Source organism: Gobio gobio, assembly GCF_949357685.1.
Source record: "Gobio gobio genome assembly, chromosome: 3".
Lineage (NCBI taxonomy): Eukaryota > Metazoa > Chordata > Actinopteri > Cypriniformes > Gobionidae > Gobio > Gobio gobio.
This window is the reverse complement of record NC_137099.1, coordinates 25152924-25179279: the sequence shown is the minus strand read 5'-3', so window position 1 is coordinate 25179279 and position 26356 is coordinate 25152924. Positions and strand designations below refer to the sequence as shown.

General features: G+C 37.5%; 2 protein-coding genes across 2 annotated transcripts; one reads left to right on the top strand and one right to left on the bottom strand.

The window, feature by feature from the left end:
* Positions 1-7255: 7255 nt before the first annotated feature.
* Positions 7256-26176, bottom strand: gtf2e2 (general transcription factor IIE, polypeptide 2, beta). The gene is made up of 8 exons (XM_079812450.1): positions 26000-26176; positions 24911-25071; positions 14247-14338; positions 11707-11814; positions 9123-9305; positions 8711-8804; positions 8495-8610; positions 7256-8353 (listed from the first exon to the last, which is right to left on the bottom strand). Exons 2-8 carry the CDS (start codon positions 25068-25070, stop codon positions 8234-8236), a joined length of 873 nt encoding a protein of 290 aa, XP_079668576.1. The 5' UTR covers position 25071; positions 26000-26176; the 3' UTR covers positions 7256-8233.
* On the top strand, positions 18960-22542 carry smim18 (small integral membrane protein 18; the record flags this gene model as incomplete). Its single annotated transcript, XM_079812451.1, has 1 exon — positions 18960-22542. The coding sequence occupies exon 1, from the start codon at positions 22330-22332 to the stop codon at positions 22540-22542; it is 213 nt and encodes a 70-aa protein (XP_079668577.1). The 5' UTR covers positions 18960-22329.
* Positions 26177-26356: the final 180 nt, after the last annotated feature.

The window sequence follows — 26356 nt, the reverse complement described above, 5'->3', positions numbered from 1 at the left end:
GGTGTTCTGATCAAGTGCATCTATAATAATGCAAAACTGGAATTTTGTTTTGCAATTTGAATACAATTTAGTGTAGTTAATACTCTATAACAGAGATCCCAATCAAGGGTATTTAAGCAGGTTCCAGGGGGAACTTGATTTTGTTTCTGCATTGGTAAACCTATAAAAACAGACAATATCATTCAAACTAAAATATAATTATAATCAATCCCATGATTTTTTTTGTAAACAATGCCTTAATACATTCAATTACTACATAAGAAAAACTAAATGTAAGTTGTGTAAATGAAAAAACAAATGTAGGGAAACATAAACACATGATTTCTGCTGCAATTCAAAATATCAACAAGAACCCCTGCATTGTTTTGTTTTTAAATAAGGTGCAGTATTGGACCCAGGGTCCAATTGGGTATAGGGTATGGCGGCTTCCATACCTTGGAACGGCTTCAGATTTTTTACGTCGACATTTATGTGATTAAAGTCGAGTCAATGTCGACTCAAGAACAAATAAGCCTAAACCTCGAGCTGAAACTTGAACGAGGGTTGCTTTGTGCACAGCTATAGCGTATAACACAGCGCTGCCCACAAGGCCATTGCTCCTACATAACAGCTTATTTTTGTCAGTTCTTTTGTCTTTGGGTCATTATATTTCTCACAGATTTCTGCTTGTTCTAAATCAGATACAGATAAAGTAGCACAATAAAGATTACATTTATAAGAATGCATTAGTGAGAGAGCGATTGCGTGTGAATTAATGGCAGCGTCTCTCTACTAATAGTAAAGCTGTGGGTTGTAGTTACTAAGAAATGCTAGAATGTTTCAGTTTCTAAGCCATTTTATTGATAAATTACAGAACAGTGTTGACAATACATTTCTGCAACTGAATGATTCTGTGTGTGCGTGATCTGCACGTGATCTGTGAGCTACTGTCTGTATGTGTGTGCGCGTTACAATGCAGCAAGAACGGTGATTAACTTGTGTGTACAATAAGCTGTTTAAAAAATTGTATACTCAAACATATCTTGTGAAGCGTGCTCAGAGTGTGCATTTATTTGTCATTTTAACTGCTGGAAACAGAACGTAAAAGTGGACTTCATAGATTTCTTATCCTGTTGAGCCCTCTATAGGCCATGATCAGCGACTAGTTGACGTCAAGCTTAAAGCTAGCCTAGAAATCTAGAAGCACCCTAGCGGCAGCAAATATAATTTGCAGCCAGGGTAGTCTAGCAACTCTCCGTTGGCTTGCGAGCTGGAAAAACCAAACTCTAGTCAGGCCAATCACAGCATGTACAGAGTCGGTGGGCGGGCTTAACATAATGACGGCAGAGTTGCCGCGGTTCCGCGTGCTACTTGTAAACAAAGAAGCTGGCAAACAGCGGTCTTTTGAATCAGCTTTGAAGACTTGGAGTTAAGCTTTTCTTTGAGAAAAGAACAAAGAAGTGCCTGAAGTCATTCTTAAGAAAGGAAGATTTGTTCAGAGTTTAGTTAATCTATTCGCTTCACTTTCTTTGTTGCTCTGTTGGTTGTAGCGCTATCCTATTGCGTGCAGAGGGAATTTGAAAGACAACCTTTTATCTCACCCCTCGGACTGAGCCGTGCCAATGGTGAGTTTCCAGACCCAACATCTTGATGTGGGTCTGGCTTGTCAGGCTAGCTTAAAGCGTCATGGTAGAGTATTAAAGTTGACTAGTCTAGAAAAATCAAAACAAATGCAAACTGGGTGCATTTCCATCAAGTCGTTCTGCGGATGAAGGTGGTATTGGTAACCTAGTAACCAACAGTAAATAAAATACCATCAGCAGACAGATGATTAGTCACGTGGGTTTAATGTTCTCTACGTCAGAGTTTATTCGGCAAATGCATTTCCATTTCCCATTATTTGCATTTACTTCTTTTCGCAAAAGATCAAAAACCACCTAATGTAAGAGTAAAAACTTTTTGCGAATTAAGGGATTTTTTTCACCAAAATTTGCCGTTCCCATCACTTGTTTCTGATGCGATACTTCAAAATTAACATAAAAACAAAGGTGATGGAAACATAGCTTGTGTTTGTGCAACACCTAATATTTTGTTTTTCATAAGACTGTGACCTTTCCTACAAATATATACTTCACACTGAAGTACAAAAAGTGACAAAGATAGACCTTTTTTTTCTTTTTTTTTTACAAAAACAGATTTTTTAATGTTACAATAGTGATTTGATAATCCCTAAAAAATGTATTCCAAAGCAAAATGTGAAAAAACTACCGCCATGTTAGGGAATGGAAATGGCTAATGAGCCAATAAGTGCTCCTCTGCAGCCCTCTACTAATTATAGTGTTAATTTCATGCATTTTTTATTTTAAAATAAATGTGTTTGTATTATGTGATAGTTGCTGTTACGTTCCCAGGGACGTTTCGAGCATTTTTGGGGTTTTCCTGTTGTTTTCTGTGAGGTTCCTTTCTGTCTCTTGCACTTTCCCTTTAACAGGTGGCGTGCTGATTGGCTGTCTGACCTGTCAATCATTCCTACATCGTGAAACTTTAATTTGTACAAATTCGGACAATATCTGAAGGAAGAACAAAAAATATTTTTGGTCATCACATTAAAAATAACATTTAAATTGGATAATATTCAGACTTTTGAGCTTTGAAGTGCTGGAAAAAGTTACTTGAACGTTATTCATTTTTATAACAGTGGTCTAAAACTGTCTAATTTGCTGGGTTATGATCAAAGCTATATGTGATTCATCTTTGGATGCACCACACACACTTGTCATCATGTCGACACTGAAGGGTTAGTTCCCCCAAAAATTTACATTCTGTCATTAATTACTCCTCCTCATGTCGTTCCAAACCCATAAGACTTTTGTTTATCTTCGGAACACAAATGAAGATGTTTTTGATGAAATATCAGATATTTATCCCATCATAGACAGCTACGCAATTGATAAAGAGTTCATAAAGAGATCGTAAAACTAAAACATATGAATTAAGAGGTTTAGTCCACATTTTCTGAAGAAACTTGATTACTTAATATGATGAACAGATTTAATTTAGGCTTTTATTCACATTTAAACCTTGATCAGCAAACATTAAAAAAAAAGCTCAGCCGAACCTGCTTGACATGCGAGAACAAACCTCTTGTGGAAGGTCAAACAATCTGCATAATGGACGAGAACGAACCTCATTGGTTCTTGCACGTCAAGCAAACATGCTGAGTAATTAAAGGGATAGTCTGTCAGTCGTATAATGTGAATGGTCAGTGTGTCGTCACGAGCCGCAGGGTTTAATTTGGATTTGTCTGTGCATGTTTTTTTTACTCTCATAGATTTTGTTACCATTCACATGCATTACTTGTCTGGCTATCACCAGACCAAGCTCAATTTAAGATTGAACATTGGTCTGGGGAGTCCGCTATGTATTTTCTACTGAACAAGAGGCGTGATCAACGGGCATAGTTCAAATGACTCTGTACGCAATTGGATAGTACTTCAGCCAATCAGACCACAAGAGGCGTGATCAACGGGCATCGACCATTCGCTTCTCTATCCGTCATCGTGTTAAACCCGCCAATAGCGCACCAGGTGGATACGCCAGTCTGTGATTGGGTCCCGCAAAAGTGTGACAGAAGCAGGATAAATTAATGTACAGGTTTCCAGCCTGAGCTGCAGGGCGAAATCAAATCACCGGCAGGTCAGGCTGGGTTTACCCAGTCTAATGCATTACACGACTGACAGACTGCAACGGATAGAGTTAAAAAATCTTCATTTGTGTTCTACTGAAGAACAAAGTCACATATATCTTGGAAGCCCTGGGGGTAAGCAGATAAACATCAAATTTTCATTTTTGGGTGAACTATCCCTTTAATGACAGAATTTTAATTTTTGGGGGGAACTGGCCCTTTAATGACAGAATTTTCATTTTTTGGGGAACTAGTCCTTTAAATGTAGATTTGTTTTTTATTGTGGTTTTACAATTTATACACTACCGTTCACAAGTTGGTAAGATTTTTGATGCTTTTGAAAGAAGTCTCTTATGCTCACCAAGACTACATCTATTTGATCAAAAATACAGTAAAAAACACTTAATATTGTGAACCATTATTTGGTGCTTAAGAAACATTTGTTATTGTTATTGCACAGTTGTGCTACTTAATATTTATTGTGGAAACATCTATACATAATTTTCAGGATGTTTTGATGAATAGAATCCAAAAGAACAGCATTTATTTGAAATAGAAATCTTTTGATACATAAAAAATGTCTTTACTATATATTTTTTTATTTCATTTGCTGAATAAAATTGATTTCATTCACAGTTCACAGACACATATGTCCCTTTAATTGAGATGTACCTTTATTAAGTAATTAAGATGTACCTTTAATTTCACCAAGCTGATTGCTCACTAAAATCCCCCAGTCAGTCATCATGTTTTCAGGCCATTTCAAGTTTGATTTTGACATGTAAAATCGGGGATATATACGGGCTTTATACTTTGAAGTGCTATCCCATTTTGTAATATTTGCGTTTTATTTTTTTACTATTGCTTATTTTCTTTGTTTTTTTGAGAAGACACTGCCTCCCTTGCCTCCTCGGAGGAAACACCCCTGAAATAAAGTATAAAGAAAAAAAATATACATATATATAACATACACTTTGTATGTGCATATACACTCACCTAAAGGATTATTAGGAACACCTGTTCAATTTCTCATTAATGCAATTATCTAATCAACTGTAAGACCGCATGAATTCGCTCCAAGGATCGGCAGCGAACCGCGGTGAAGGCCTTACGCGTTCAGTGTCTCAGCTGGAAGAATGGATTTGATTATAATATTCTTTATCTGACTCCATTTCATTTAGTGGTCGCATTTAGAAGAGAATCCCAACCGATTGTTTGGTCATCTATATTTGGTAGTTAATCATACATTTGATCGTTCCGTTTTAACCCTTTGTTACAATTATTACAATTATAACGTTCCACATTGGAGATAGTTAATAATTACAGATTAATTCAGAAAGGATCAAAATGTAACAATTTATTAACAATCAAGTAAATGTAAAATGTCAATTACATCATAGACATAAATCTCTTCTAAAAGGAAACACAAATTCTGGTTATGGTTACACTTAAAATCGTTTCAAATAAATGTAAAACATAAACCCTTAATTATGCTCAGTAGGCCTCTGCCTAGAATGTTACCTGTGAGAGAGAGAGAGAGAGAGAGAGAGAGAGAGAGAGAGAGAGAGAGAGAGAGAGAGAGAGAGAGAGAGAGAGAGAGAGAGAGAGAGAGAGAGAGAGAGAGAGAGAGAGAGAGAGAGAGAGAGAGAGAGAGAGAGAGAGAGAGAGAGAGAGAGAGAGAGAGAGAGAGAGAGAGAGATGAGAGAGATGAGAGAGAGAGAGAGAGAGAGAGAAAAAGGGAGAGAGAAAAAGGGAGAGAGCTAAAGAACAGCTCTCTCCAGAGAAAGCCAGAGAAACCAAAGAGACCCTCCCAAGAGGAAGGCAGAGAATTAAAAAAGAGCGAGCTACAGAATGCAATCCTTCTTTTATCCTCTTCCTGATGTCACCAAATTCAAAACTTACTCTTGTAAAACTGACCAATCAGACCAACCCGTGAGACATTTGAAAATAACCAATCAGACCAAACCTTCCCCCATTGTATCACAGGTGTGAAAACCTTTTGACCAGCCAGCCTTTTGTTCTTCAAACCCCAACTGGCCCCTCTGATGGCGTTAAGGTGGAGGGGGTTGAGTTCAATATCTTGATCACGACGATGGCAGTTAACAGCAAAGCAGATGATTTTGTCATATTTCAAATATCTTTGATTATTTTCCACCTTACACAACCAATCACATGGCAGTTGCTTCAATGCATTTAGGGGTGTGGTCCTGGTCAAGACAATCTCCTGAACTCCAAACTGAATGTCAGAATGGGAAAGAAATGATTTGAGCGTGGCATGGTTGTTGGTGCCAGACGGGCCGGTCTGAGTATTTCACAATCTGCTCAGTTACTGGGATTTTCACGCACAACCATTTCTAGGATTTACAAAGAATGGTGTGAAAAGGGAAAAACATCCAGTATGCGGCAGTCCTGTGGGCGAAAATGCCTTGTTGATGCTAGAGGTCAGAGGAGAATGGGCCAACTGATTCAAGCTGATAGAAGAGCAACTTTGACTGAAATAACCACTCGTTACAACCGAGGTATGCAGCAAAGCATTTGTGAAGCCACAACACGCATAACCTTGAGGCGGATGGGCTACAACAGCAGAAGACCCGACCGGGTACCACTCATCTTTAGCCCAAACAACTGGCGAAGAGAAGTCTCTCGCCGGTCCTTTGTTTTTCATTCCCCGCTGGCTCAAACGCACGCCCATAGCGGTAAACTTGAGGAACGCCCATCAACATACACATGAGGGGAAGCGTCACAAAACCACGCTTCAGTCGTGCCGCAAAAGTGGATCTGTACTGTCCGTTTTGCCGCGTTCATTTCATCAGTTTTGCCGCGTTCATTTCATCAGTTTTGCCGCGCCACGTTCATTTCATCAGGTGGAAAGCACTAATTGCTAATGGGGGTGTTTTCAGAGCACCCCTGTTTCACAGGTAACAGTCTGTCTTCAAAACACCCCCATTGTTTTCACTTTTGGATTAGCCCAACCCACTGGAGAAGAGAGACAGATTGAAGAAGGCTAGTTTTCTGTAACTTATATTATTTATTTAATTGTGAGCGTTTTTTCTGCTCTTGATCTGGCTTGTTTAATAAATATTCATTTTTTATTAAAGTGGACGTGCCTTTTGTGTTTAAGAGTAAAAGCTTTAAGTTAATAGTCTATTCGTGTCTCAGCCGCGAAGCTGAGCTCAGCTGAGCTCCTATATGTTTGAGCTGCACAGAGCGGCTGAAATCATACGGTCTGTCAGTTATTATAATACATATGACAAAAACAATTGTCTAAATTATGTTGCATATTCCTCAAAAGTTCTTGTGATGATATCTAGTTGACAATAGTACTATATTTTGGAAAATCATAGGCTATGATATTGCGCAGATGCACGTGATGCAACGCTGTCAGAGCCGACAGACTCGTGTGTCAGACTCATTTCAGTGCAAAATAATCAGCTCAAAAACTATTGAATATACTGCAAATAGCCTACTAGTTTTTTATGTTTATTTATAATTCATTTATGCAGACAACAAGGCTACCAAGTACTGCGCACAGTGCGCAGCTAATTAATTTAACTTTTTTTTTCCTAACGTCATTTTTAGTCGATTTTTAATCGAAAATTTCAGGACTTCAGTCGACCAAGATTTTCTTTGGTTGATTACAGCCCTAGATGAGTCTCGATTTCTGTTGAGACATTCAGATGGTAGAGTCAGAATTTGGCGTAAACAGAATGAGAACATGGATCCATCATGCCTTGTTACCACTGTGCAGGCTGGTGGTGGTGGTGTAATGGTGTGGGGGATGTTTTCTTGGCACCCCTTAGTGCCAATTGGGCATCGTTTAAATGCCACGGCCTACCTGAGCATTGTTTCTGACCATGTCCATCCCTTTATGACCACCATGTACCCATCCTCTGATGGCTACTTCCAGCAGGATAATGCACCATGTCACAAAGCTCAAATCATTTCAAATTGGTTTCTTGAACATGACAATGAGTTCACTGTACTAAAATGGCCCCCACAGACACCAGATCTCAACCCAATAGAGCATCTTTGGGATGTGGTGGAACGGGAGCTTCGTGCCCTGGATGTGCATCCCACAAATCTCCATCAACTGCAAGATGCTATCCTATCAATATGGGCCAACATTTCTAAAAAATGCTTTCAGCACCTTGTTGAATCAATGCCACGTAGAATTAAGGCAGTTCTGAAGGCGAAAGGGGGTCAAACACAGTATTAGTATGGTGTTCCTAATAATCCTTTAGGTGAGTGTATAAAGACATTTTTAAATATGATGAATAACTTTGAAAGAAAACAATAGATGTGGTTTGATTGCTCTTGTTTAATCATTAAATCTAAAAAAAAAGAAGAGCTTAATAGTCTGTTTAAAGCACTAGTAAAAAGTAAAACAATGGTGAAAAGAAAATATTTACAGTCCGTTCACATTCATGTCACTCAGTACAGTTCTAAGGTGTGTGTGTGTGTGTCGGCATGTCTTTATGGTTTTGGCAATAAGACGTTAGATCAGATTTACAAACATCACACAGATATCAGTCTTGTCTTTTCAGCCATGTGTGTGTGTGTGTGTGTGTGTCACTTCTTAGTGGGAACTCCCTCAGAGTAGTCCTCCAGTACTCCATTCAGATGATCATTATGAGTCTTAAACCGTCTCTTTCTCTGTGTTCCAGGTTTCTTCCTCTTCTGAATGGGCGTCTGTAAGAGCCAATCACAAATCACATCAACATCGTGGGAACCGTTCGCTCCCACACAAATATGAATGAACCAGTCAATCTGGAGAGAGTTTTTGTGTCTCTGTGTGTAAATATTTATCTGTATGTGTGAGAGAGAACGCACCATTTTCTTTGGTCCTGTCTCCTGCATGGATGATATGCCCTGCTTCTTCAGATACTCTTCGATCTTTTCCTCATCTATGGAATCAACAGGAACACTGCGCCACAGCTTTTGGAACTCTAAGGAATTAATGACAGTGACATCATGATAGAGAAGCTCCATCCACATCACCAGAACTCATAATTTAACCATGTTTTAATTATGATGATTAACACACACCTTCATCAACGACAAACTGACAGTGTTTGTCATTGTAGAATAGAATCTTCTTCTTATCTGGTCTGGTCACAAATATAATCTGATCCCCAAGTGCCTGAACAACAACAACAACAAAAAAAAAAACATTAAAAAAAATTATTTCAAATCTTAAAAAAGCTAATCAGCTGCTTTCTAAATGAGAACTACATATTACATACACAATGTTGGCTAACAGATTAATTTCCAAATAAATATTATATCCAAATTAAGTGCTAAAACAAAAGGAATATTTGAAAATCTTTAAAAGAAAAAACATCACAGTTTGTCTGTTTGATGATGAACCGATCCCAAAGTTTCCGTGCTCCTGATGATTTAAATGTACAGTCTAGAAAATTATCCACCTATGTTTTCCAATGAGTGATTAGTGAGTTACTTTAATAGCCTTGGCTGCGTTGGGTAGGCCCTCTTCAACGTCATCCAGTAACACTCCTCCTAGTCCCAGCTGATCGTGTTTGTCCAGTAGTCTTAGCAGAGCTTTCTTATCCTTCAGATGATATTTGGGTTTAAAGGCATATTTCCCTTCTCGCACATCAATCTTAGGATTACTTGATAATGCCTGAAGGGAGGGAGAAGTTAGACTTTGAATGTCTCGTTTGCCCTTGAAAATGAATATTCTGTGTTATTACATGGCTCTGTAGAACATATGATTTTGATTGGTCAATCATGGCATTCTGTGGTTAAACAATTTGTAATGAAAAATAATAAAGTAATAATAATAATACAAATAAAATAAAAATGATATATATAATAAAAATGCCCCCTAAACCGTATGCAAGTCAAATAAGACATTTTCCTACCACCCAAGCAATTAAAGTGTCAACAAATTACAAAGCAAATTCTGCAATCAGAGCATGTCCAGCTGCTACTTCAGGGAACATGCATCAATACCACACTATAAAAAACTAAGCAAAAAACAAACAAACATTTAAATAAAAAAGAAAACCAACCTAGGGGCTATTCACAAAAGAGCATTATGCTTCATTATGCTCTCAGTCTCAGTTTAGTTTAGTTTTTTTTTACATAAGACAGACTGACAGCTTGCTTGTATTACAGACTTCTCTGGACTTCAGGACAGTGAAGTGTTATGCTTTAAAGCCGTTTATTCAATGCTTCATTCATCTGCCACAGCGATGTCATTGAATTACCTCTATCTGCTGCCTTTTCTTTGCAAACGTGATGTGTGACTAATTGTGATTAGCATATCATTTAGGCTAATCATTTTAATCATTACAATTGATTAAAATCCCTAATTTTGTATATCGACGGCTAAACCATATCATTCCTACAAAACTTTGTTAGTTTAATCTTCACAGTCTCTTCTCGCATCATGAAATAAACCTGGCAGGGTGTTCAGAAATGAATTTGAGATTTAATGAAAATCTATGGATAGAAGATATGGTGTGCTGTAGACCTCCACACAGTCAATATTGATTAGCAGTATGATATACATATACATTAAGTATAAAATCTCCAATGTTCCTTTAATTAACAAGGGCACACTGGGTGTCATTCACTAAGTGTGTGTGAGTGAGTGAGAGAGTGAGAGAGAGAGAGAGAGTGAGAGAGTGAGAGTGAGAGACATATCTGGGTACAACATTTTCAACATTTGTGTCACGATTCGATTCCAATTCACAAGCTTGCGATTCAATTCAAATTTCGATTTGATTTGTTATAGATTACTTGGGGTATGTATCGGGTACAGTATCAAGCTAATTTTCTCAAGGAAAAAAAATCTCTCTCAACTAATGCTGTAAACTAAAAGGGAACCCCAGTTTGTACATGAAATTAACTGCGTTGTATAGGCAACTTACATTTAAATTGCATAAGGAAGTTTTTATAATATTAATGTTATAATAAATTTTTCAACGAGTGTGAGATGCGTTTCTATTCGTTTTTTAAAATATAAACAATTAAATGGTGGCTGTCATAAAATCAATTTGAATTTATTCAAACATAATATTGACGAACAGGTTAAGTAAAAACAAAATGGATATGCAATATAGTGCTATATTTATCAAGATGCTCCTCTAGAGTTTTTTTTCTCGCTGTCTAACGATGTTTCTCTTAGTAGCATGAAAATTATCTGTTATTTATATTGTGATTAAATTATATACAGAAAGCGATCAAAGAATGCTCTCTTTAAAATGGCTGAAGAGGTCAATCACACAGGAAGAGTTTATCTGGACACTTGCCAAAACTCCCGTTATAATGAATGACGATGTTACACTGCACAACGTAGCTCTTACTGTATTTACATCATGTTTGCTGTTAGTTGTGGTGAAAGCATTTCATGAGACAGAAATCGCATTGCAATGGACACTGAGATCACTGCGTCTGTCATCAGCCCAATGCTTATTGCGTTAATATCAACAGCTGTAATAGTAAAAACATAGTAAAAGTATTCAAAAGGGTTCCACATGTAATACGCATTTCAAATGCAAAGATGTCAGCCAATCACAGCAGTGGGCGTTTACACTCAAGTATCCAGCAGACACGCCCCTTCAAACAGAGCGTTCAAGCCAGAGGGCTAAAATAATGCCTTTTATTTCTAAATTATGACATTATGATGTAAATATCATACTATCATTATAAGTGCACCTCAGGAAACAACATAAAATAATAATACAAAAATCCACTTCATGACCCCTTTGACACAGCCCTACTAAAAATTATGGAAAAGTCTCAGGCAAGAGTGCGTATTTATAGAGTATTTTATGTTTCCTGAGAGTGATAAAAGGCTGTGGGAAAACTTGTATTTTATGCAAATTACTAACCTTGGGCACGCGGTCCCTCATTTACAATACTTCAAAATTCAAAGTTAAGAACAATTTTGTGTGCGTACACACGTTGTGAAACAGAATAGTTTGTGAGAAGTTCTCCTGTGCGCATAAATACGAATAATCTAAACAATTGTTAGTGAATGAGAGCAAATGTCTTTCTCTCATGCACACACAGACCTCGCTCATAAGCCACTGTTTCTGCTTCATGCCAATGTCCAGCAGCTTTGTCTCATCCAGAATTTCATCTAGAGTCAGATGATGAGTATCCCCTTTCTGGTGTCTTGTCTGAAAAAGAAAGAGAGAGAAAGACAAAGAGATAAAAAAAAAAAAAAGAGTTTAAATGTGTCACAGTTACATCTACATCTGTGGATTACAGCCTGACAGCCTTTAATTACTGTCATGTTAGAGAGTACATCATTCCACTGTGGGGAACTGCCAAGCCTGACACACAAAAAAAAGACTGCTTACGATAATATGAAACTGTAAAATTACTCTGACAATGTGTATTAGTCATATTAGTGTGAAATTTCACACAATGTTTATTCACATCTGTTGTTAGAAGAGCAAGGGAAAACTCTGTTTCAGGCCCCTTTTCTGTTTATCAAGCACACAACCAGAAAACCTTCACAAACGATCAGAATAAACCTTCCTTATAGATCACAATGTTGGTACGCATACAAGAGTGGCAATAGATGCACTGAGTTTGGAAGACATTTCCCATGGCATTTAATGGAGGGAGCATGTGTTTAATGTAGGGAATGTTGACACTTAATGCATAAACGTATGGAATTCATTCAAAATTCGTGTTAAAATCATTTAACGCCAATAAATCACTGAATCACATGAAATTGCGCCATTAACGTAACATCACACAGTTTGATAGATGATCTTGGGAGTTGGGAGTTTATCACACTGAGCATCTTCAATGGGCTTGGTCATATTCTGTGATTGTTTCTGAAGAGCGCGAGCCTCACTCATGGATCCGTCTGATGTAGTAGGTAAGCTAGATGCAGTCACGTCAAGGCGGTTGCTTTAAGGTTTTTTTGTCCTCATCTCCATGTGGTCCTGTTTGGTATCGCAACTAAAATGTAAAAAAAAAGCCCTTTGCTGTTGCACTGTACACATACTATACACTATGATTTTTTCTTAACAGGTGGTTTGGTGAGCATAAATGTATAAATTATGCACTCCTTGCATCATTTGGTTATTTGAGGTCCTGTCCTGCCCTGTCTCCAAGGCCCTGCCACAAATGGTACACATCATATACACTTTCGTTCTAGCGGACGTACTATGGCTGCCATGTGCTCATCTGTTAAAACCTTGTTAAAGGTAAAAAGGTAAAATATGTGAAAAAGAATGTGTTTTTTAAAAAACAAAGCAAACAAAGCAGAACCCATGTTACAGTGCACCCCATAAACACAAAGCCTTCGAAAAAAGCTGATCAACCACCCCTTAAAAGAAATATGCCGTGCACATCGAAATGTGGTCTTGCGCACTCAACGCACACAACTACCTACTCTGCGATGTCATTTTTGCAGCGCGCACCTTCGTGCTCATGTGGACACGTCGAGTATAAACCCATGCTGCGTCCCAATTCGCCTACTTATACTATGTCCTAAAAGTATGTACTCTTTTTGTGAAGAAAAAGTACATACTTTAGCGCGTGTAGCAGAAAAGTAGGTAAGCTTTGGGACATACTACTTCATCATCTTTAACAGACAGCTCTGTTGCTTAGTTATGTGCATTGCATTCTGTCAGTAAACTGCCCTGTCAATCATCTTGTCACATTTAAAACCCTCCACATTCAGTTTAATTTAATTTCCTACCGTATCGGAGAGAATTGTAGTAGCACGTTGATCTGCTAGTCGTGGGTCTTTCATGTGGAGACTCCCCTCATGTGTTTGCAATTTGAATATGATGATGTGTTTAAAAGTTACTGGCCAAGCATAACATTACAAATGTTCTCAATGCTGTTGCCGATGAAATATAATGTGGATAACACATCTTTTCGTCAGGTTAGATACTGATAATTATCCACTCAAACCCCTTTATCTAAACCTCTCTGCTTAACCATCGGACTCACACATCTGCCATGTTTGTAGTTTAACACTTTTTATCTGTGTTTGTAGTTCTAATCGAATCCTCGTCGATGGGTTGTGGGTAATATTAGCCAAAATAGTAGACCATCCGGGTATCTTTGGAATACTTATTTCAACATACTATGATTTGGGACATCCTAATTCTAATACTATTTAGGACGGATAGTATGCGAATTGGGACGCACCGCAAGCTAAAGTCCATTAGACCGTAGGGTGCCCTATTTGTAAATTTAGGTTTCAAAAGGGTGCTTGCAAGCTCTATAGGCGCTATATAAATTAAACGTATTATTAAAATCGCACAAAAGGGTGTGATTAAATCGTGATTAAAAATGACAATCTATTGACAGCCCTAGTGACAGTGTGGATTGCTCAACCCAGGATAATTTCATTCCCCATGTGTCATTCTCTATGTATTCTGAAATAAACAAATCTCCTCCTGAGTTAAAAGAAACCTTTTCACAAAAATAAAGATCAGTCATTGATGTCCAAGATGGAAAATGACCATAAAGAAGCAAGAAAATGACAAATGACAGACACTGCAGCAAATGTTTGGGAAAATGTTTGTTTAACGGACCATTAGACTGGAAATGTTAGAAAATGTGCATATGCTTGTATTACCTTCATGTAGTTGACAATTCGGGCCAAAACTCCAAATCTGTATCCTGCACTCCCAGAAAGTGCTTTGAGATTGAAGGAGCCATTGCTGGGATCTGAAAGATGAAAGGAGGACAAGGAGGATAAGAAGAGATAAGAGACTATAATGAGTAAGTGCAGCCACTACTAGACTATTGGAACTACTATAACCAACCGTCTCAAACGACAAAACATAATAACACATTGTGTGCGAACTGCGAACACAAAGTTTGTTTCTGGCTGTTATATTCCACACCATTTACAATTCTCTCTGCTGTCAGCAGACACTTTCTTACTAAAGAGAGACACCAGAAACCAAGAGTGAAATTAAAATCGCAGAGGGAAAAAACTGCAAAAAGAGAAAAGTGAAGTGCATAGTGAAAAAGCACTCTGGTCAGATGCCTTAATTCCTTCCTTTGATGCGATCCATTTGGCAACACTCTCTAAATACAAAATAAAAACTCTGACAAAAACAGATTTCATCTGCATGATGCAGAACAGCCTACAATTCACCAGACAACCCAATTTTAAAAGGGGGCAATTCAGTTATAAAAGTGTAGGCCGATATAGTAATAGTGTGATTTAGGAATGCTGCATATAACTGTATAATGACAATAACAAAGCTGCATAGATATAAATAATAGTAAAGCTTAGCTGAACTGAGTATAGTATAAATATTTTAACAGCTGTTCGCTATATGGAATGTTCCAGTTATTTATGTGTTCTTAATAGTCGTAATGTCGTCAGAATATATAGAAGGGGGCGGGGGGTGTTTTTCATTTTTATGATCTGAGAAACAGACATTTACCAAAACAGTAACATCCTGCATTTATTATACCTGAAATTGACCAAGCTCTATATTAAAACAACACAAGATAGTCCATCCTGCAACTAAACACAAACAAAACACATTTTCATTATGCTTATACCCTTTTGTGAATAGCAAGTCACAAAAGCTCAGTTCCACCAAGGCAAGAATACAATAATAATAAAAACAATACATACCAAACAGCAATAAAAATATGTACGTCTGTAGCATATTGAGGTGCATCAAAGACTTTGAGTGTACTCAACATTAAAAATAGCTGGTCTCCGAGTGATAGTCAATTAATCATTTATAAATATAACCATGTTTCAAGTTCTGTTTTGTGTAATAATGTATTAAATATTAATTCTCTGATCATAGGCAGCGGGTGAGCCAACTCCAGGGTAAGAAGATGCGCTTAAAAAAAAAAAACACATTTAAATAGATTTCCTATTAAATAGATTAAATAGATGTCACTGCACAACCTACACAAATGCTCCCGATAAATCATGTTAAACGTGTCTACATTCACAAACCACTTAATTTTAACAGGAAAGCAAAGCAAGCATGCTGTATGCGGAATTTGGCATGGCAGAAAACGTGCAAAGAGCGCTCCCTTCATAATCACTAAAATGCTATAAATCACTTATCTTAGTTCATTGTGAATTTGCGATCTCACAAAGTTCTGTTATAATCAATGAAGCTGACTGCACAATTAATCTCTTATTTACATATAATGAAAGGATTTGTAAGGGTGCAGAACTCAGAATTCACTCCAGAGTTTGTGTTCAGTGCTAACTTTAACACCTCCGTTTGGCCACTGCATACAACAGCTATGTTTGTGATTGGCAACACGGCTCAATGCTGCAAAAAAACATTGTAAATATAAACCTGACGTTTTCCAGATTGCACAGGATCATTTGCAAAATAGGTTTTGCCAATATGCTATTATTACAGAGAAATATGATCCTAGATCAGTAGTTATGGGCAACTTTTCTCTCTAAAAGGAATCAGAAGCAGTAGCAGGCAATGGTTTGAGTGAGAAAATCTGCTAGTCTCAAATCCGTGGCCAGGGGACGCCTTGCCCAGCTTTCACACTGGACGGTGGATGCACAAGCTGAACCGCAGCGTGTGTACTGCAAATGCAGTATCATCCATTGTGGCACCTTTTTCAGGTGTTCTCCTCCGACCACTGTCTGTCACATGCTTTGATTTATGCTGGACAGCAAACTCTGCCGCGATGTGACTGTGTTCCCCTACTGTCTGTCCCACACATGGTAAATGGTAAATGGACTGCATTTATATAGCGCTTTTAACAGACCTACGGCCATCCAAAGCGCTTTACATTTGCCTCACATTCACCCATTCATACACTCATTCACACACCGACGGCGGTGTCAGCCATGCAAGGCGCCATCCAGCTCGTCGGGTTGGGTGTCTTGCTCATGGACACCTCGGCACTTGGTCAGGTGGAACCGGGGATCGAACCACCAACCTTCCAGTTTGTAGACAACCTACATGAACCACTGAGCCACTGCCGCCCCACATGCATAACCATAGGTGTCGCAATAGGGCAGGCAAGACAGGCACTTGCCTGGGGCCCCGCATTTTGAGGGGGCCCCCGAGGGCTGATCATTTAAATAATCAGAAATGGTAATATAAACATGCAGCGACATCTCTGCATCCCCCTTAGTGGGGCCCCCCCTCTCTATGCTGGTAATGCTTTCGCCACCTCGCCTCGGGCACCTTCTTCAAACTATAGAAAATGCATGATTTGATTTGTTAAGCATGAAGAGAACTTATCCATCTGGCTTGGTCGCTCGCTCTAATGTTAACCTAGATAAATATGTGTTATTATTCGGCACATATCCAAGTGTTTGTGTGGAATGTGGAAGCTGAAGTAGCCTATAGCGCGCTTGCATGACATGAAGGCGCCAGCGCGGTCACTGGCATTTTTTCCTGACAGCGAAAACAACTTAAAATACTCAATAATTTATGGTCATACAGATAAGAGTAACATCATTTATTTGTATTTGTATAACCTCACAATAACAACAAATAGTTGTACTTTTGTAAACTAAAGAAAACAAACAGGACGTGCGCTTTCTTTCGTCCTATAGCCAGTCACTCCAGAAAAACACGATTATGCGATCGCATGATTTAATGCATAGTAAGCCAAAGTCTGCATATTTATGCGGGGGCCGCATTTTTTCAAAAACGCCGCACTTTCGCCGCATAAATTGCCTATTTCCGCGTGCAAAATATGCGGGACTAGCATGATTTCATAATCCCTGCATTTTTGTTGCAAAAAAGTCATATACATTAGCAGGAAGTTGAAAAATGTTCGTTTACTTCACACAAGAGCCGCCATTTCCCCCTATTGCCATGGGAACGTTTTGAAGTGACGTATTTACCCGACGCGAGCGTCATCGAAAAGCTACAAACCCCATGGTGAAACCATAGATATCGGTGAAACCATGATGAAGCGCGCAAATCACCATTTGCCAACAAAAATAACAGCAAAAGACAAAGCAGTTTCCCGGTGTGTTGACTGATTTCAAAACACAGCATCATGAAGCTTCGAAGCGTTATGAATCAGTGAGTCGATTCAGCGGTTTGGATCGCCAAAGTCACGTATTTCAGCGGTTTGACACGCGATCTGAATCATGAATCAACTCGCTGATTCATAACGCTTCGAAGCTTCATGATGCCGTGTTTTGAAATCGTTCATCACTAGAAGTCTTTATTTAGTTTTTTTTTTTTGCGCACAAAAAGTATTCTCGTCGCTTTATAAAGTTATTGTAGAACCACTGTAGTGAGATGGACTTTGTAACGACGTCTTTAGTACCTTTTATGGGTCTTGAGAGTGTAAAGTGCATTGTGCCAATGGAGGCCTTTCTGAGCCATCGGATTTCCACTAAAATATCTTCATTTGTGTTCTGAAGATAAACGGTCTTACGGCAACGACATGAGGGGAAGTCATTAATTACTTATTAATTATTAATTAGAAATGTTCAATTCTCTCTATATGTCAACTAAACTAACTTCATGAACTTTTTTATGACGTAGTAAGATTTTTCTTTAAGTTGTCCTCTTTCATAGACGGCTCTTTTCTTCTTGCAGTGTAAATTTGTTTAAATTCAATCATGTAATATTCTGCAGAAGAGATAAATGAATTTCACTGCTTCTCTCACAAGAAGGTAATCCCAGTTTCACTGATCCACAGCATGTGATTGGCTGTTCACTACTGATGAGGTCACAGCTAAACTCAGGATCAAATCCTGAGTTGATAGAGAAAGCTGATGATCAGTATCATGGTACCAACAAAGCCGGATTGAATTGGTTCGGTTTTGTCAACTCAAAACTAATCCGGTAACCTTGAGTTTATTCAGCTACCATCATGATAAAAGCCCCAGGGTGACTAGGGCATGAAATTGTTCACTATGACTTCTTGTTTTCACATGAGTGTACATATGAGGAAAGACAAAGGCCAAATTCCCTTAATCATTCATCACAATGAGTAAAACCAAAGAATATTGTTCTGATGTGCCGCAAAAGATTGTTGAGCTTCAAAAAAATAGAAAGTGTCGGTAAGAAAACGGTTTCCACCATCAGGGCAATAATTAAGAAGTTCCAATTAACTAAAGATGTTACGAATCTGCCTGGAAGAGGACGTGTGTCTATATTGTCCTTAATGCATGGTGAGGAGGAGAGTTTGAGTGGCCAAAGACTCTGCAAGGATCACAGATGGAGAATTGCTGAGATTAATTGAGTCTTGGGGGTCAGACAGCCTAAAAAGAAATGTATCAAACAGCACATCACCACAAGTTGTTTGGGAGGGTTTCAACTTCAAAAGGGACCTGATTCTATGGTCGTTTTTTTTTTTTGCTGGAGGTCCTGGACGTTTTGTTCAGATACATGGCATCATGGATTCTAACAAATACCAACAGATAAAAGAAATCTAATCCTAACTGCTTCTGCTAAAAAATATTATAATGAGCTGTGGTTGGATCTTCCATCCCGACAATGATCCAAAATAAACATCAAAATCAACACAAAAATGTGTCACTGAGCACAAAATGAAGCTTCTGCCATGGCTGTCCCAGTTTCCTGACCTGAACTCTATAGAAAATGAGTGGAGTGAACTGAAGAGAAGAAGCCTAGTCTTGTTCTCCAAACTCATCAGGCATTATAGAAGAAGACTCAGAGCCGTTATCTTGGTAAAAGGACGTCGCAATAATTGCGTGCCAGCCAGGCCAACGTGAAGTCGTGAACTATAGAAAAACATTTACTTTATATAATGAGATTTTCTTGAGATTTAATGAGATTTTCCTTCAATGAAATGTTAGAATTGTGATTTTTTTAATGAAAGATCAAACAATGCAATGCAGAAGAGATTACCAATGCAGATTTATTTTCACAGTCGTCTTTGCTCATACCAAGGGCTCCAATATTAGTGAAGGGCACTGTATGTACAAGAATATGGCAAAGAAAAAAAACTAAAGCACACTACACAAAAGCGGAACAATGACGTCATATTTCTCAGATTTTCTTTTTGATTATCCGTGGTTATCCTGTTTTCCAAAACTAGTTTTCACCATCTCAAGCTCCTTGTAACTTGCGAAAAGAATAATTTCCTCAGTAGTGTGTAGCTGTAGCATCATATCCTCCTCCACACCCTGCTCAGGCAATGGGAGCACAGCCAGTCTCAGCCGCATCTTGGCATTGACTCATGAATGATTCATTGTGTGGGCGGGACCTAATGCTGAGAGCAGATGCATTACAGTAGGTTGGATGGCTGATGCTTTGAAAGACAGAACAACCAGCCAGTGGCGTCAAAGCAGAGACTCAGAACAGCCAGTGCAATACACGGTTATAGATTAAGGTGAGGCAGGGAGAGAGCGAGAGAGAGAGCAGCAAGAAAGACAACACAGAGAGAAGCAAGAGGCTGCTCCATCACCCTGCATCCCAGACACTCACACCCAGGTATGTCCTGCTTTTATATCACACAACACAATGCAGCTAATGCTAAAATGCTACACAGATTAAAACATCATCTCAGTTTTCTACAAATTTCAATGGATTCCTTTAGTAATTGACTCTTCAAATTGAGAATATGCATCGCCAAAGCACGCAGCCATACTAGCTAAACTGCAAATAAATAATAAATGCACATATTGTCACAAACACATAAAGTGAAATTTAAATATCGGCTCTTGGTCAAGTGTACACATTCTCACATGCACACAGATTGCAGGATCCAGACAGTTGAAGCTGACTGTGCAATTCTAGATCATTACACTAGACAGCATCAAACTGATTGTGAACTGAATATTTAACAAGAAATTCTCATCCATTAGCACATCGAATTCTAAAAAAAAAAGAGGACAAAAACTGGCAAAGAGCTTGAAAGAAATGGTAGTACTAAGGGATGCTTGGGTTGGGGGTCTCTGGAGACCAGGACAAGCAGAAGCCATCCGTCTGTTTCAGACAAGACTCGGCGTGGGTGGGTGTGTGTGTGTGAGATTGTTGGTGGGAGTCTACAAGAGTTAAACTAAGGTCACAGTACCAGATCTTCAAAATGAAGCTTTATTAGAATAAACTAAATCCTGTGAAACATTGACAACAAATGAATGTGAAAAGAAGTTTAAATCTCTTTTGGAGATGTGGAACTCTGTTCTGTGGGTCATGGGTAGATTGAAAGTGAAGCTGTATACCTGCAGCGTATGTGCACAAACAGACATGCGTAGGAAATGCTTTCACATGGCTCACGTTACGGGTAACCCAATTACATCAACAAATACATTCCTGACATGTACAGATCCTGCTTTAGTGCAATACAGAAAACCTTTAGATTAAAATCATTAGACTGAACTTTAAACACCATATAAATATATCAAATCATCTGAGAAATGGTGTAATTGAAAGCCTAAAGCTACGTAATGGAATGTATCGTTTTTCAGCTTCCACTCAGCTCTAAACCTACACGACACGCACAATGACCACTCAACCAAACTAGGTCAGCTGACATCACAATTCATGTCTCTAGTATGGCTACACCCCATTTTGCATGCAATTTGTCCTATATAATATGCAAGATTAGGATTAGTCTGTCCCAAACCAAAGTACATTGAACATAGTATGCTAAAGCTGCCTATATACTTCCAATGGATGTCCCTGTACATGTTTTTGGGCTGATATCTTTAAGTGTTTTGGCAAAGAATATAAGTTTAAGCTATCAAAGTACATTACCGTTCAAATGTCAGTAAGTTTTTTTTTCAGTAATACTTTTATTCAACAAGAGTGCGTTAAATTGATCAAAATTTAACAATAAAGACTTTTAAATTGTTACAAAAATGAACTTTCTATTCAAACTGAACTTTCTTTTCATAAAAGAATCCTTAAAAAAAGGCATCACGGTTTCCACATAAATATTAAGCAGCACAACAGTGTTCAAACAGTGTTTCTTGAGCAACAAATCAGCATATTAGATTGATTTCTGAAGGATCATGTGACACTGAAGAAGCTAGAAATTCAGCTTTGCCATCACAGGAAACATAAAACATTTAAAAATGTATATAAAAACAGCTATTATAAATTGTAATAATATTTCATGATAACACTTTTTTACTGTATATAAATGCAGCCTTGGCAAGCATAAGAGACTTCCTTCAAAAACATTACAGAATCTTACCAACCCTAAACTTGTGAATAGTAAAAGTCTTCAAGTAAAAGGAGCCTTAAAGTAACTAAAACTGGATTAATTATTATTAATAATTATTTTAGCAGGAACACAAACAGTAGATGCAATTTTATGATATACCAATACTTAATGTCTTGCTACTGTTTGTGCAAATCTACATGTTACTTACTGACTAACTGATAAACTACTAAACAACTAGTTGACTAATCAATCAATCAAGTCATTTCTGAATAATGATTATGATTTTGGATAAACCTAATCCCAGTTGGATGTGTTTTTAGGAGTAATAAGCTAAAACTCACACGGTGTAGTGAAAACCCTACACTTATAGTGCAATACAAGGACTAAAGATGTCTGACTGACAGCTAAGTACAGTATGCAAAAACACTGTGCCTTTGAGGATGCTCTAATGCATCTCCTTTTCTCATCAACACAAATACAAATTTGCATGTAGAAACAGCCATTGAATCTGTCAATCTCTTTTTTCATCTCTGTTCGTACCCACACTAATTATTCTACCCTTCCTCATCACTGACTCTATTTATAGGTCTCTCTGAAGTATGAACATGTCCAGCAGTTCTGCTCTGATCCAGCAGATCTATCCCTTCCACGATGGCTGGAATGTTGCCTGCTTCATCATTCTGCTCCTCTTCATTCTCACCATCCTCTCCCTCGCCACACTGGCATTCCTCTACGAGCTGCTGGACTGCGGATGCTTCACCAAGACCAAAACCGTTCGTGACCTGCGCCGCCAACACGAAGAGGTGGTTTAGTTGTAACCATGGTGACAGCGGACACGGTCTCCAAAGGAACCACAACAGTAGATTGGTGGAAAAGGCTGCAAATATGGACAGAGCTCTTCGCCAGAATGGAGTCCTTTACACGCCAGACATGTACAGAGAGAGAAGCACTCTACTCCTACTTGCTCCAACAGCAATACACAGCACAGGCGTCTCGATGGCTTAAAATATTAAAATGAGATTTACACCAGAAAGAGAGGAAAAATTTGCTTGTGTGTGCACGTCATTGTTTCCTTTGCATATAGTCAGTATTCCAGTACTTTTGTGTAATGAGTCGACTATATAAAACAGTTGAATATTTTGAGATGTGTTCACATGAATCTTTCCCTTTGTGCAGGATGACAAACAGTTTACATGTCAGCATTGTGGAATTCATAAACTACATACAGTATGAATTGACTACTTAAAAGCAAATATTCACACACTACAGTTGGAGTAAAGGGAATGTTTGTATGTGTATGTTTAAATTCACTGTTAGGTGAGATTTACTATGTGAATAATTGTTATATATAATATTACGTCTACATCAAGAAGCACACTAAAGGCTAATTATTGCATCTTTGCAAATGCCTGAAAATTGTGTATTTAAAATTCTATAATAAAAATCATACAAGCAAAAAAACGTGTGGATCGCATTCGCATAAGGGTCACAGAAGATATCATCAGCTGCTAAACGTAAATTTAAAAGACTGATCAAATACAGGATCTAAACTAATCAGTGGTGCAGCTGCTGAATCTAACAGAAGAGAAAGCAAGACAATACTATAAGTCATCATGAGAGATAGAGATGATTTGATCGATATTTTCTACTGATATTCACAATTTTTAACGTAGTTTATTATCCGTTCTTTGATATTTTAGGTGCACCAATATATGGTACCTTTTGGTAAATGGTAAATGGACTGCATTTATATAGCGCTTTCAACAGACCCATGGCCACCAAAGCGCTTTACATATTGCCTCACATTCACCCATTCATTCACTAATTCATACAGCGACGGTGGTGTCAGCCATGCAAGGCACCATCCAGCTCGTCAGGAGGAGCTGGGGTTAGGCGTCTTGCTCATGGACACCTCGACACTTGGTCAGGTGGAACCGGGGATAGAAACACCAACCTTCAGGTTAGTAGACAACCTAAATGAATCACTGAGGCACTGCTGTAGGCTTCTAAAGAAATTACATAAGGCCCAGAACAAACATTGCAAAATATTCAGATTGCAAAAACATCTTTGCATCCATAAAAATATATGATATATGAGAACAACAGCAAACAGCATATTGCTTATCAGACGCTTAAAAAAATCTATCAAAGTGTACATGCCAGTCTATGTTCCTCTATAGATCTTCATATTTTTTTGTAGGACTCAATTTTCATATCTACCTACTTGGGTAACTCACACAAACCAAGGTTGACCAGACACCAGCTGAGAAGACCGTGATGAAGCTTTTATATGCTTCATCACTTGCTTTTAGATGTTAGGCTCGCTGACATAAAATTAAGAATCCTCAGTGCTATTCTAACTATTGTCACTCATTTTACTCTAAACAGCACGAGAGGGTTGCAGTTTCTTTGCCACTGCAAGCTGATATGCAGACATTTTAATTCAGATTGCAATGTATCAGGCTAATGTTGGTTTTGAGCATTTCCATTTCCATGCCAAAGCCAGTTGAATACAAATAAAATATCAATATAATTAATAGCTACATATGACATAAAAGAGGTCAACATACACTACTGTTCAAAGGCTTGGGGTCGGTAATATTTTTAAAATGTTTTTGAAATAAGTCTGCATTTATTTGCTGCATTTATTAGATCAAAAATACAGAAACATTTTATGAGTAATATTGTGAAATAATATTACAATTTAAAATAACTTTACTTTACTTTAACTTAACTTTTTAAAATAACTTTGTTTTTCAAAAAAAAATTAAAATGCAATTTATTTCTGTGATGACAAAGCTGAATTTTCAGCAGCCACATTACATTTTTATTATTATAAAAGTTGTAAACAGTTGTGCTGATTTTTGCTTTTTTTGTGTGGAAACCATAATGTTTCATAATTCTTTGATGAATACAAAGTTAAAAAGAACAGCAATTATTAGTGTTATTTTTATTTGTTTATTTATTATGTGGGAAAAATTATAAATGTATTTATTGTCACTTTTGATTAAATGAATGCATCCTTCCTGAATAAAGTAATTTATTTATTTTAAAAAATCATTACTGACTCCAAACTTTTGAACAGCAGCATTTTAATGTCATATAGACAGAGAGTTATTGAGACTTAGTGAGGAGTGAGTCAATTCCAAAGATTACATAAACACGCATGTACTTTCTGACCTGTGTTGTTTTTGGAGGATGATGAATCTTTGTCTGGTTTGCTCTTTTTCTTCTTGGAGGATCCAGAGGCCTCAGAGGGTGCTGGTCTCTTCTCTACTGCAGGAGTAGATAGAGCTCTCTTCTTAAAGAGCTCTCGCTCTCTCAGCAGAGCTGGATCCATCCTACACAAATCACAACACATACAATACAGTTAATCATTCTCTGACAGAGAGTGTTTTAATATATATATATATTTATATTTATATATATATATATATATATATATATATATATATATATATATATATATATATATATATATATATATATATATATATATATATATATATAAAATTCATTTTCAACAATGACATTATAAACGAGGCTGGAAATTTAACTAAAAAAAAAAAAGAAACTACACAAATGATATAGCGGTTTGGCTTGTTTGACTGGTATGGTGCACGTCAAAACTATGAATTAGTGCACTATTAAACCAACAACTGAAAACAATACAAAATACAACTATAAATCAGTGCATTATTAAACTATAAACTATTAAATGAACATATATCTTCTCAGTAGATGTTGTGGTTATACGCCACCAGTCAACTGTTTGGACGCTCCTTTTCCTTATTATCATATAAACTTAAGAATAAGAAAGACATAATAATCATAATCAGCCAGTTCACATGAATACTGTAAGTTAAATACGTTGGCCGCTTTTCATTCAATGTCTGTTCAAATTAATTCATTTAAGAACAAACACTTCTTATTTATGGTTTGTAAAGAAATGTGTGTATAAGTAAAAAATAATTGAATCTCTCATCTAGAGATGATTGATTATCTAATGCACATTCATCTAGTAAATTAGAAATATTTGAGGTTAGATGGAAGTTTAGCCAGATCCATACTGAGATAAATTACTAATTTACAGCCAACGGGACAGTAAATATCTAACACGATTAAACCTTTATATTTCATAAGATATTTAATATAACAACAAAAGACCATAATAACCACAACTAATACATGAGCCAGAAACACCTTACATCACATAAAACATGCAGTTAAACATCCAAAAATGTATGAAGAAGTAACTCTGAGCATTACCTGAATATTTCACTGCCTTCTCTCTCAGAGAGAAACAGTGCGGATAAAGATGAAATATTATTTTAAGCGACCATATACTGTCAACTTAGTTATAACGCTAAATGAGAAGCTTATCAAAGAATGCTAGCGACGCTACACGACTACATGAATTTCCTGCGGAAAAGGCAACGTTCTTCTTCTTTGTTTTTAATTGTGGTTCACAAAGACGTCCCGTGCCACCTGTTGGTCAAACTGAGTATTACATATGTTGCGATGTTCGAATTTGACATAATGCTCTTAGTGACATGTTTTCAAACATTTAAATGGGAGAAAAAAAATATTGTTTTAAAAGTGATGATAAATTCATACAAGAATTTA